Raw genomic sequence first — 12,909 nt, 5'->3', positions numbered from 1 at the left:
ACTGTGCGCTTGTCCGTAAAGCATAGCGCCACCAGCTAACTTCTGATTGACTCCTTGTCACGAGACAGGCATCTGACTTTCTAGTGACTAAGGTTCCTTGTCACGAGACAGGCATCTGACCTCTAAGTGACCAAAGCAGGTTTATGGAAAGCACGTGTTTGGCTGTTATGGCTGCCGAAAGGGAAGCTGGTTCCTTCACATTTAGTCCTTGTGAGGCGAAGGGTCATGGAACAGAAAATGGACTTCTGTCCAGTAGGAAGGATGTCTGACCCCCCTGGAAAAGTGTTCTCTCCTGGAACAAGAAGGCTCAGCCACATTTGGCCAAGCTCCTTTTAAAGCCTTAACCATCTCTCTGAGCTCAAGGCCGCAGCCCTAGAGCAACTTCAGACCCCAGAGTGATTGCTTGAGAAAATTCAAGATGGCTGACCTAATTTCCCCGAAGCTAAAGTCAGAGCCCCCAGCCTCAGCTTCTGCGGGGGAACGGGCATTACGTTCCATATACCCAGCAGCAAAACCAAACCATGCGGGGCTTGCATAGACTACCCTTCCCTTCTCCCCCTATCTTCTCTCCTCTCCCTTCCTTTCCCTCTCCCTTTCCTCCTCCCAGACCTTACTCCCTATCTCACCCCCCCCCCATTGTTGTAATTGCTTTTCTTCATTAACTTCTGCGGTCCCTTGTTTCCCTTCAGAACCGCATCCACTTGGTGCCACCTCTGCCCACACCGGGATGACTCAGCTAGCAGTTCCCGTCAGCGTTCCTAGGTAAAATCTGCCCCTCCATTAATTAGGATAGTGTTGTATCTCTGTGACAAGCTGTCCTCTTGGGCCCTACCCCACCACAACTTCCTAAAAGAGGCTACAATTACTCGTGGCAGCTCCCACTGTATTCCTAAGGCTTGGAGGGCCAACAAGGACCCCAAAGACTTCCTCTTTCTCTCACATTGTCCCAAAGCCTGCCCTAAGTACTCCTCAGCTTCAAGGCGTAGCCCATTCTCTTGCAAGGAGAGACGCAGGGACATCTTATGGCCTCTCAGAGAACACCTGTTGAGATTGTTCAGCAGCTTCCACCTCCACTGACCACCCCCTGGGCCCGCTAACTCTGACCCAAGAACTAAGTGAGACCCTCTCCTGATGGGCCAGACCCTGGATGTGCCACATCCTGTCCAGGTTAAACCCAGCTCCAGGGACAGGCCCACCAGGCCTATCTCCCACCCCAGCACTGATCTTCAAGCTCCCCGTGTGGAGACCTGCTTCGCTTCAGCGACCCCCAGCCAGGATCATACCCCTTCCCAAAAGAGTCCTCATTCCCCAGCCCCGGCCCACGTTCCCGTAGGTTAGACCCAGTACCCAGGTCTGGAGAACCCCCGCCCCAGCTCAGCGCCCTTCCGCCCAGTCCCAGTTAGTCCCAGTTCCGCGGGTGCTGCATCCGATCCCCGGGTCTGAGCTCGGCGCGGTGCAGGCTCTCCGGCCGCAGCACTCACCTCGCCTAGGTCTGGGCGCCTAGGTCTGGGCGCCCAGGTCTGGACCACGAGGCGCGAACGGCTCAGGCAGCGCCAAGGGCAGCCCCGGCCGCCTGAGGCCCCCGGACCATGGCGGCGATGGCGGCGGCGCTGCGCGGGCCGGTCGCGCGCTTCCGGTCGCGGACACGGGCCTGGACACGCGGGACACGGGGCGCGGCGAACGCAGTGGGAGGTAGGGTGGGGTCGTGGACCGTGCACGCAGAGAGGGAGGGGTGACTACGAGTGTCCACATGGGGTCGCGGTGGCGGGGCTCTGCTGGAACGTGTTCCGTGGGCGTGCCCACGCAGGACCGGGAGTCAGAAGACCAGCGCACTGTGCAGGAGGGGACCTGCTTTTAGTCGGTTGCTCCTTCTCTGATGACTAAAATGTTGGAGGTGCCTTGCCTGAGGTCCTGTCCACAGTATTAAATGTAGCCCTGACTGGGATGTCAAGGTTTGTGGTGGTCACCAGGGACCTTACCTATTGGCCCACAACTCCCCAGTTGCAGGTGCTCTTTGTTGTTGTTATCATGATTTTTTTTGGTTTTGCCCCTACACCCACCCACATGTAGCCCAAGCTGGCCTCAGACGGCCTCGGCCTCGTTAGTTGCCACTGACTTTGGCCTTCTGGTTTCCCCCCAAGCGCTGGGGTTACAGTCACTGATTTGCTGTTTTTCTGTTGAGTCAGGTTGGTCGGTCATGCAACCCAAGCTGGCCTTGAACTGCTCTTCCTGCCTCAGCTTCCAAATGTTAGGATTGCAGGTCCTCACCCTCATGTCCTACCAAGCAAGTACTTTTTACTTGCACATACAGGGAATACATGAGAAGATGCTAGAGAACCCATAGAACCAAGCCTCAGTGCTTGTCAGGGTCTGTGTATGTCCTTGGAAAGAAGAAACAACTTGTTTGCTTTGCACCAGGGAGTTATTGCTGAAATCAGGGTAGTAATCGACTTCAAATGGCCCTGGTGGAAGCTGGGCACCCCTCAACATGGTTCCCACTACTCCCGACAGGCCAGGTTCCTCCAGAGCTGCCCATCTGTGCTAGTATGGTCAGTCCCCCGACTGATCGTCACCAAACATTCCCATGGTGACCGCCCTTAGTACTGCCCCTGGATTCGAGTGACAGAACTCAATTCTGCCCACAGTGAATGTAGAGGGACATGAGCAAGGACAGGCCAGGGTTCTTCATGGAGGTAGTAGCATGGAAGGGACAATGGCTGGCCTGTGGCCTGCAGGGGGAGGGCAGGCAGACTGACTGAATGATTGACAGAGGACTTGGCTCAGTGGCAAAGTGCTGGAGAGTGCTGGGGAGCAGTGGCTACCATCTGAGATGGGAACCTAGGGGACAGACCTCAGGGATCTAATGTTGCTTTCTCAGTAGCTTTGCTAATTCCCAGGGCTCTGACTCTTTCAGAGTCTCTCTGCTGCATATATTAGGTGGGGACATTTACAACGATTTTGTGGGAGTTCAGGAAGAACCAATGTACCTGTGCCATTTGGCACTGTCACCCTCCTGAGTGACAATAAAGAGATGGCTCAGCACTGACTGCTCTTCCAGAGGACCCAAGTTCAATTCCCAGCACCAGTATGGTGACTCCATTATTCCCAGGGGATCCAATGCCCTCATCTGGCCTCTGGTACACAGACATACATGCAGACAAACACTCATACACATAAAATAAAAATAAGTAAAATCTAAAGAAAAACCCTTTTTGAATCTGTAGACAAGCTTCATTGAACTCACAGGCCTGGGAACCCCCTGTGGTTTGGGATTTGTTTTCAGCTGGCCTTGAGGATCCTAGACTTCAGCTTTGCTGGGATGAGGATCCTAGAGGGTCTAGGGAAGATGCCGTTCGCCATTTTTGCATCTCCCCACCCCCAGCCTTACAGTCTGTCCTTCCTGTTGCCAGAGTGGGGCTCCTATTGGGCCCCCCTTCCCTGCACCCTATTTTCCAGTTATGGGTGTGGTGTGGTAACATCGCCCAAACAAGACCGTTGGCATCCTCTGAACAGCTATGCAGGACCCCCTGTCCCCACCCCCTCGGGTGACTCCCCTGGGTGGCCAGCCCATCTAAGGGAACCTTCCTGCTTTGTCAGAGTAGTGTGCCCTTTTCTTGGACCTTGTCGTGTCTGCTAGATTCCTGCCTTCTGCTCACCTTTTCCAGAACACTGTGGGTAAGGAGGCAGAGATGAAGCAGAGACATGTTCTGGAGATGAGGCTGTGGGCAGGAGGAGTGAAGGCCAGCATATACGGGTTCCTTCCAGGGAGCCATCACCTAGGTGAGATGTCCTGTGACATCAGCTGCCTAGGCTCTGCTCTGTAGAGCAGCATCCCCTACCCCAGCAAGCAGGCTTCTCATATCCTTGCCAGTACCGACCTTGTAAATTTCTACTGTGGGTTTCTTCCAAGTGTTTATCAGAGGGGAGGCTTCTGGGTGTGCACAGTGGGAAAGCAAGTGGCCCATGATAAGCCAGCGCTACCAACTGATAGCAAACAGGCAGAGTGTAGGACCTCAGGGAAGGAAGGGTGGCCCAATAAGAAGGACAGGTGTCAGCAATGGAAGGTAAGAGCCTTTTCCAGGGTCAAGATATAGGATCTCCACTTCTGTCACCCAAAGGCAAGAGAGGAGACAGATTGGTTCTGCCTGCCTTGCTGATCTTCTCTAGGGCTGAGTGGCAACTTGCCTCCTGCCGCTTAATCTCCTTTCTTCTCTAGAATCACATCAAAGCCATCAAGTAATTTGTAACCGTTCAGGCCTTTTCAGAACTTGAGCCTGGGTTAGATTCTGTTGTGGGACTGCAACCAAGGGCCACCTCTGACCTTCAGCTGTGTGTTCCTGTAGTGGGGTGCAGGCCAGTGACTTTGAGGGGTGTGGGAACCCCAGGCTTTTCTTTGCAGCCTTGTCTACTTAGGGTGGATACAAACACAGGTGTGGCCATTTAAAACTATTGTTTTTACATTTGATTTATGTATTTATTTAGTGTGTTCACGGGTGTGGGTGCACACATGCTCCTGGCACACATATGGAGGCCAGAGGATGACTCTGAGACTCTTGGTTGTATGGCCCCTAGGCTTCTGTGTAGGAGCAGCTACATAGATATTCTGGTTGCTATAATGAAGAGTCACCTTTCCCACTGAAAGGTGTGTAGACTGAATGAAAATGGAGTTTTTGTTCTGTCTCAGGACACTGGGTGAAGTCTTAGGCTCTGAGACTCCCTTTGGGAGTTAGGGAGATTTTCTGCAAAGATGGCCGCACACCCTGACAGCCAGCCTCACCACATGCTGGTTTCTGATTTGCGCAGACAGTGTGGTCACCCTGACTGCCCCAGGATATGGTTCCCATCTTAATAAGCTTTGTACCACACAGAACTATATGTAGCTGCTGGCCCGTCAGAGAGCAAGGTCAAGGACAGGTTCCAGCAGCTTCTTATCTTCTGTTCCCCCTCAGCAGGGCAGCAGCAGCAGCAGCAGCAGCAGAGCTTCGATCTCTTGGTGATTGGTGGGGGATCCGGTGGCCTTGCTTGTGCCAAGGAAGGTATGTATTTTGTATTTTGTGTCCCTTCTGGTGTGTAGGGGCCTTGAAGCTTTCAGTTCTCCTAGGTGAAGGTGGCCTTGTGGGGATAGGCCATATACCCAGAAGCAGATGCCATGCAACAGACATTTCCTGTAATCTGGAATCCACATAGATCCTGAATCTGGTCTCTTCTGAGAATGGCATAGTCCCATCCCTATTTGTCTTAAATTTATTTTTGTTACTTTTAAATTACATTGGTATGTCTCTATGTAGGGGTATGTGATTGTGAGTGCAGGTTCTTGCAGAGTCCAGAAGAGGGCACCAGATCCCCTGGAGCTGGAGTTACAAGTCGTGAGCCAGGGGACATGAGTGCTGGGAATTGAACTCAGGTCCTCTGCAAGAGCAGTGTGCTCTCTTAACTACTGAGCCATCTCTCTAGCTCCATATTTTGTTTTTGTTTCTGAGATGGAGTCTCACTTTAATGACATAGACTTGACAGACAATTGACCAATACATATTTAAAGTGGATAACTTGAGGCTGGGCCTGGTCATGAATGTCTGTCATTCTGGCCATTCAGGAGGTTGAGGCAGGAGGATCACTTGAGTCTAAGAGCTTGAGATCACCCTGGGTAACAGTGAGACTCTGTTTCAAAGTAAATAAGTAAATCAATAAAAATCAAGTGTTCAGTCTGGCAGGTGGGTGTATCTGTGAGACCTGTACTGTGGTGAGGATGGTGACTGTCCCTGATGCCTCTCATCAGTCTGTGGGCTGTGGTTCTGGATGCCAGCAGTGTAAGACCAAGTGTCAGCAGGACTGGCTCCTTCTGGCTTCCTTCCTTGGCTGACAGGTGGAGTGACTCCCCTGTATCTGTGCCCTAATCTCTCCTTACAGAACCAGTGAGTTAGATAAGGGACCACCTGTGGCCCAGGTTAACTTATCTACAAATGTAGTCATCGCCCTTGGCTCTAAGGTTAAGACTCTAGCATGGATTTGGGTGTGTGTGGGCGGAGACAAAGCTCAGGCTATTACAATGTCCAGCTTCCACACACCATGGTAATGCCTTCCAACCTTTCCTCTCTACATCTGGAGGCAGTCACTGGCCTGCTTTTTTCCTCTGTAGGTTGCTTGTCATTTGCTAAGGTGTGTGCAAATGGAAGCCACTCTGTGCACTTGACTACTCTGTGTCACTAGTTTTTACTATTTGTTGTTACTGTTTTTAATTGTGTGTGTCTGGATGTGGGCATGTGTACACATGTGCAGGAGCCTTCAGTGGCCAGAGATGTCCAATTTCTCTGGGACTGGAGTTGAAGCTTGTAAGTTCCCTGACATGACTGCTGGGAATTGGACTTGAGTCCTTCAGAGGAACAGTATGTCCTTTAATCATTGAGCCATGTCTCCAGGCTCCAGTCTTATCCATTCACCAAGTGTATGTAGTTTGTTCTTATTTATTACATTATGACAGTACATGATAGATCGTATCTTGTTTGTCTGTTCACCAGCATGTGGGCATTTGTTCTTTTTTTAACTGTGTATGACTGTTTTGCCTGGGTATATATGTGTGCATTGTGTGTCTGGTGTCTGTGCCCACAGAAGTCAGAAGACAGTGTTGGATCCCCTATAACTGGAGTTAGATATTTGTGAGCTGCTGTGTGAGTGCTGGGACCAAACCCTGCTCCTCTGTAAGAGCAGCCAGTGCTCTCTGCTGCTGAGCAATCTCTCTGATCCCTGGTGTACATGTGTGTGTGTCTTCACCTCCAAATATAGTCACATTCCTTGGTACTGAGGGTTATGACTGACGTACGTATTTTAGCAGGGAGGATACAGTTCAGCTCATTACTATTCCTGGCTTCTTTTCCCTTTGTTTTGTTTTGTGTGAGACAGGTTCCAGTGTGGCCCTGGATGGCCCGGAACTTGCTATGTAGCTGAGCCTGGTCTTGAACTCCTGATCTTTTTGCCTCAACTTCCCAAGTGCACTTGCTGCTATTGCAGATGATCTGGTTTTGGTTCCCAGCACCTATGTTAGGCAGCTCACAACTGCCTGTGACTCCAGTTACAAGGGACCCAATATCTTCTGGTCTCCATGGGCACCTACATGCATGTGGTGCCCCACCCCCCCACACTAAATTAATTACACTTTTTGCCAGTTGTGGTGGTGTATTCCTTTAATTCCAGCACCCAGGAAGCAGAGGCAGTTGAATCTCTGTGAATTAGAGACCATCCTAGTCTATATAGTGAGTTCAGGGTCGCTAGAGCTACATAATAGAGAGACCTTGTCTCAGAAAATCAAACAAATAAGTAAAAATAAAAATAAGAGGTTTTTTGAGACAGAGTCCCATTATGTAGCCCAGGCTAACTTCGGATTCTGAATCCTTCTTCTGCCTATGCCCCGAAGTTCTACGGGTACAGGTGCACCTCATTGCTTACCTTACAGTATTTGGTGTTTCCTGTTGCTCTGTCAGAACATTCTAACCAAAAGCCACTTGGGGAGGACAGGGTTTATTTGACTTGTGCTTCCATGTCACAGTCCATCACTGAGGGCAGTAGGGCAGGAACTCAGGGAGGAGCCTGGAGGCAGGCACTAGGCCACTGAGGAATACTGCTTACTGGCCGGCTCCCCCTGGTTTGTTCAGCTACATTTCTTATACACAAGACCATGGCTAAGGGTGGTACTGCCCACAGTGGGCTGGATCCTTCTACATCAACAACTAATCAAGAAAATACCCTCACAGGCTTGCCTATAGGCCAGTCTGATAGAGGCATTTCCTCAAATGAAATTCCCTCTTCCCAGATGACCCTAGCTTCTATAAAGCTGACAAAAACTAGCCAGCATAATTGGCCCCTTGTTATTCTGACACACAAAGATATTAAACCGTAAATTTCCTGTTATCGCCAAGGTCTCATATTCATATCACAATATAAAAATTAATACATTTTTAAAAGCTCCACAGTCTTATGTCAATACTTTAAAAGTCCAATATCTCTTTAAAAGTCCAAAATCTCTCAGCTGTGGGATCCTGTAAAATAAAATAAAAAAATTACATACTTATTATTCCAAGAGGGAAGAACCTGGGCACAGTTACAATTAGATCAAAGCAAAATCAGCATGCAGCAGCGTACATCAAATTCCATAGTTCTTTGTTCAAGGTCTGGGGCTCATGCATGATCTCTCCACTCAGGAGGGCTTAAGCAGCTCTGCCCTCCATAGCACACATAGGATCCTCCTCTCCAGCCCCACCTTCCACAGCACACATAGGTTTTGTAGGGTCAGGCCAGCTCCACTCCACACCTGCTGTTGTCCTTGGAAGTCATCCCATGGTCCTGACATCTCCAGTATGCTAAGGTATTTACTACAACCGAGGCTGCACTAATGGCCTCCAGGTATCTCTTAAGAGACTCTGACTCTGCCACATGGTGCCAAGCTTCAACTTATCTCCATGACTCCTTCAGTCCTATGGCTTGCATGTCCCCCCCCCCAAACCAGCACTGTGTGGCATGCTCTTATACATTACCAAGTTTAGCTGCTAGCTTGAGATACAGTCTTGGCTCCTTTGGACCACAGCTTCTGAATGTTGAGCCATACGAAACACCTCCTGAAAGATTTTTGCTGGTCAGTGATGTTGGTCTCTTCTTACCTGATTTCTCATCTCCAGCTAACCAGCATATAATGTCCTAGTAAGGCAAAGATTTCATTTCAGAAGTGCTGGATTCTTCATCCCCAACTGACCAGAAACCATAGTCTTAATTCAAATATATCACATGAACATTGCTGATTGTCTTTGAGGGACTCTCAAACTTCCTTCTGAAACATCATAAGCCAGGCCTTCATTTTCTGCATTTCTCCTCACACTCTTATCTTCCAAGCTTCCACAGAACAGCCATTTAAGTTTTCATTTAACACTCAATGGCCTTCCAGCCTGAAGTTTCAAACATTTCTACAATCCCCGCCAAAACAACATGGTCAGATCTTTACATCAATCTCTTACAGTCCTGATACTGGTTTCTGTTTCAATTGAGTATTGCTATGATAAAGCATTCTGGTCAAAAGGAACTTGGGAAAGCTGGGTGGTGGTAGTGCACACCTTAAATTCCAGCACTCAGGAGACAGAGGCAGGCAGATCTCTGTGAGTTCCAGATCAGCCTGGTCTACAAGAGCTAGTTCCAGGACAGCCCCCAAAGCCACAGAGAAACCCTGTCTCGAAAAACAAAACAAAAAACCAAACAACCTCCACCCCCAAAAAAAGGAGCTTAGGGAGCAAGCTTACACTGAACATCCAAGCCTGCAGTAGGTGGGAGTGGGAACTCTGGGAGTAGGCACCCCTCCTAGCACTGCCTCAGCAGGTGTTGTGAAGGCTGGAGTCTGCAGAAGCTGAGGGCTCCTGCCTGCAGGTAGCAGGCTGCATGGGTACCGGGAAGGGCTGGTGCATGGACAAGGGGAGGGGGCAGCATGCCCACTTGGCCCTGTGCTCAGTGGTTGGCCTGAACCCCCTGCCTCCCCCTGGGCCTCGTGGGCGCCTGGGAAGCTCCATGCCAGTTTCCTGCTCAGCTCACCTGCAGATGTCTTTGTCATTTCAGCTGCTCAGCTGGGAAAGAAGGTGGCAGTGGCTGACTATGTGGAACCTTCTCCCCGAGGTAGGCAACCTGGACAGAGCCATACAATCTAGGGAAAGGGGTATGGAGTAGGAACACAGCTCACACTCAGCTTACACTGAGCGAATTATTCCCTTCTGCCCCAGTCTCTCTACAGTGTCCTGTTCAACATACAAACATTTCTATAAAATTATTATTTTAAAAATGACTGATGGGGTGCTGTTGGAGAGATGGCTCAGTGGTCAAAAGCACTGCTGCCCTTCCAGAAGACTGAGGTTCGATTCCTATCATCCACCTGGTGATGCTCTAACTCCAGTCCCAGGGGATCTGACACCCTCTTCTGGTGTCTGTGAGTACTGCACCCATGTGGTTCACACACATACATGTGTGCAAAACACGCATATTCACAACATTATAAATGTTCAAAAAAATTTTTAAAGTGACTTGAGTATAGACATAGGGAACAAATCCACGTGTGAAGGCTCCCCTGGGCCAAGTTCAGGTCATAAAATAGTAACCCCCTAAAGGCATTCTGAGCCTGTGGAGTGGGAAGCCTCTTGCATTCTCCCACATTCCTATCAGGGCCTGGCTGATTTGGTGACAGAACCCTTCCCTGGTATGTGCAAAGACTTGGGTTTTGTCCCCTGCAACACACATACATACACATACATGCTTTTTCTGATATTCCAGGTACCAGGTGGGGCCTTGGTGGCACCTGTGTCAATGTGGGTTGCATACCCAAGAAGCTGATGCATCAGGCTGCACTGCTGGGGGGCATGATCAAAGATGCTCACCACTATGGCTGGGAGGTGACCCTGCCCATCCAGCACAGCTGGTGAGGAGCCCTGCGTGTGGGGTCCCCTGTCTACCACTTATCTGGGGGGAGCAGCTCTAGTTGTGGCTCAGCTGGGGGCAGCTGAAATAGCTGGCATTCTCCAGACACTTCTGGTGCCACTGGAGGAAGAACATGCTAAATTCTCACCACCTAGCTCCCAAATAAATCACACATGTGGGGGCTTATTATTACTAATAAACACCTACCTTGTCGTGTTTCTAGCCAGCTTTTCTTAAATTATCCCATCTACCTTTTGCCTCTGGGCTTTTTCCTTTTCTACTTCTGTATATCTTACTTTCACTTGTACTCTGTGGGTGTCTGGGTGGCTGGCCCCTAACATCTTCTTTTTCTTGTTCCTCCTCCCCTCTCCCACATTTCTCCTTCTATTTATCCTCTCTGCCTGCCAGCCCGGCCTATCCTTGCTCCTGCCTCGCTATTGGCCGTTCAGTTCTTTACTAAACCACCAGGTGTTTTAGACAGGCAAAGAATCACAGCTTCACAGAGTTAAACAAATGCAGCGTAAACAAAAGTAACACACCTTAAAGTAACATTCCCCAATGAGAGAGCCCAGCATTCTGCAGCCCCAAACTCTGGTCAGAAACAGGGTAGCCCTGGAGGGTGAGTGTCAGACTTCAGCGCTTTAAACACATCTGCAAACTGGGAATGGTGGTGTACACCTGTAGTCCACACTTGTAGTCGGGGACTCAGAAGGTTGAGACAGGAGGATCTTAAGTTCAAGGCCAGCCTGAGCTACTTAGCAAAATCCTGGCCAACTCCAAAAATAAAAGAAAGTTAAATAACCACACCTCTGTTTCCCAATATTCCTGAGTCTCCTTTCGCTGCCTGGATGAACTCTGTAGCCAACTCTGCTGCTGTGGATTTCATGGGTTTTTATGTGTGTTAACAGGAAGAAAATGGCAGAAGCCGTGCAAAACCATGTGAAGTCCTTGAATTGGGGTCACCGTGTCCAACTTCAGGACAGGTACTGAAACTGTCAGGACTCAGTGGCCATGTGATGTGGCCCTGGGAGGACCACCCTCCTGGCCTTGCAGTTTGTACCTGTGAAAATGTTTACTGTGTAGCACAACCACCGGCAGCGATAACAGAGTTCTCTGCCTCAGTGGGGAAGAAACTGGTCAGTGCTGTGGGAAGAGGGGGTGCCCCAGAGACCTTGAACTGAGGAAATGACAGCACTGAAAGGATATGCTAGCTGAATGACTGGAGCTGGGGGGAGAGTGAAACAGGCAGCAGAAGCCTCGGACTGAGCCTGTGGATGTGACTGGACTGATAAGCAGTGAGGAGCTGGCCCTGTACAGGATGCATCCATTAGGTAGGCCACTGTGGCCCTCCACAGTTGGGAGGACAGAGCCTGGTGAGCCCTCAGGCAAGCAGCAAAGATCATGAGGGGCAGGAGGGTGTTTCCACTTCTTTTTTGTTGTTGTTTTGTTTTTGTTTTTATTTGTTTGTTTTTTGAGACAGGTTTTCTCTGTGTAGCTTTGGAGCCTGTCCTGGAACTCACTCTGTAGACTAGGCTGGCCTCGAAATTACAGAGATCCACCTGCTTCTGCCTCCTGAGTGCTGGTACTAAAAGTGTGCGCCACCACTGCCTGGCGAGTTTGTGTGTGTGTGTGTGTGTGTGTGTGTGTGTGTGTGTGTGTGTGTGTGTGTGTGTGTGTCTGTCTGTCTGTCTGTCTGTCTGCCTGTCTGCCTGTCTGCCTGTCTGTCTGTCCGTCTGTGTCTCTGTGTGTTTTCTTGCATGTATATCTGTGTGCTTGTTGCCTACAGAGGTCAGAAGAGGGTGTTTGGTCTCTGTTGTAAGACTCCATATGGGTACTGGACCTCAAACCCCCTCCTCTGGAAGAGCAGCCAGTGCTCCTAACCACTGAGCCATCTCTCCAGCACTGCATGGTTATAATGTGTCTGTTGTAAGACTGTTTGTTTCTTGATTGTCAGGGTGAGTGAAAGACAGCCTAGAGAGGCGAGGGAGAGGCACCTGGACACTGATAGTTACTTCCTCTGTGGTGCCTTTCACACAGGAGGATGGGTCATACCTGCCACACCATGCCACACCCTCACTGTGCCTGCTTTCTTGGCATCTTGGAACTTCTAAGTACTGAGGTGACACACATGTAGATGCTTTAGTTTCCCATGGAGCCTCCTTCTGGGAGGCCTGGTTCCCTTCCCTGCCAGTCACAATTTGGGGCTCTCAGGATGGTGTCCATCATAGCTCTGTCCCTGTCTTGACATCTGTGGTCACCTTGTCTCCGGGAATTCAGAGTCACAGGCAAGGGACTCTTGCTTTTCAGTGTAGTTTTCCACTCACACTTGTTCCAGTGGGACCACAGGCAGCTGGCTCTGGGCCAGAGCTCCTGTTTCCCTCTCTCTCTCTCTTTCCTTTTATTAAAAAAACCTTCACATGTGTTTATTTGTTGTTTGTGTGCATGGTGCCCAGCTCCAGAGTCTGCCTCCTA

The 12,909-nt window shown here is 50.0% G+C and overlaps 2 protein-coding genes across 10 annotated transcripts in view; one reads left to right on the top strand and one right to left on the bottom strand.

The window, feature by feature from the left end:
* Comt (catechol-O-methyltransferase) overlaps nt 1-1,631 on the bottom strand; it is a 19,246-nt gene extending 17,615 nt beyond the window's left edge. The window contains exon 1 of one of the 2 annotated variants that reach the window (XM_035444729.1): nt 1,498-1,631. The gene's annotated coding sequence lies outside the window, so the exon portion shown is untranslated. Of the gene's footprint in view, nt 1-1,481 lie in introns of both variants that reach the window. The other variant, XM_027413135.2, reaches the window with a different exon arrangement.
* Txnrd2 (thioredoxin reductase 2) overlaps nt 125-12,909 on the top strand; it is a 56,921-nt gene continuing 44,136 nt past the window's right edge. For 3 of the 8 annotated variants that reach the window (XM_027413121.2, XM_027413124.2, XM_035444727.1), the window contains exons 1-5: nt 1,559-1,692; nt 4,950-5,036; nt 9,589-9,645; nt 10,294-10,438; nt 11,346-11,420. In XM_027413121.2, coding sequence (XP_027268922.1) covers nt 1,590-1,692; nt 4,950-5,036; nt 9,589-9,645; nt 10,294-10,438; nt 11,346-11,420 — 467 coding nt within the window. In that variant the 5' untranslated portion in view covers nt 1,559-1,589. Of the gene's footprint in view, nt 763-1,497; nt 1,694-4,949; nt 5,037-9,588; nt 9,646-10,293; nt 10,439-11,345; nt 11,421-12,909 lie in introns of those variants that run through there. The other 5 variants (XM_035444726.1, XM_035444725.1, XM_035444722.1 and 2 more) reach the window with 5 other exon arrangements.

This window comes from Cricetulus griseus, chromosome 4, assembly GCF_003668045.3.
Source record: "Cricetulus griseus strain 17A/GY chromosome 4, alternate assembly CriGri-PICRH-1.0, whole genome shotgun sequence".
Lineage (NCBI taxonomy): Eukaryota > Metazoa > Chordata > Mammalia > Rodentia > Cricetidae > Cricetulus > Cricetulus griseus.
Note: the sequence above shows the minus strand (reverse complement) of the source record. Positions and strands in the feature narration are given on the sequence as shown.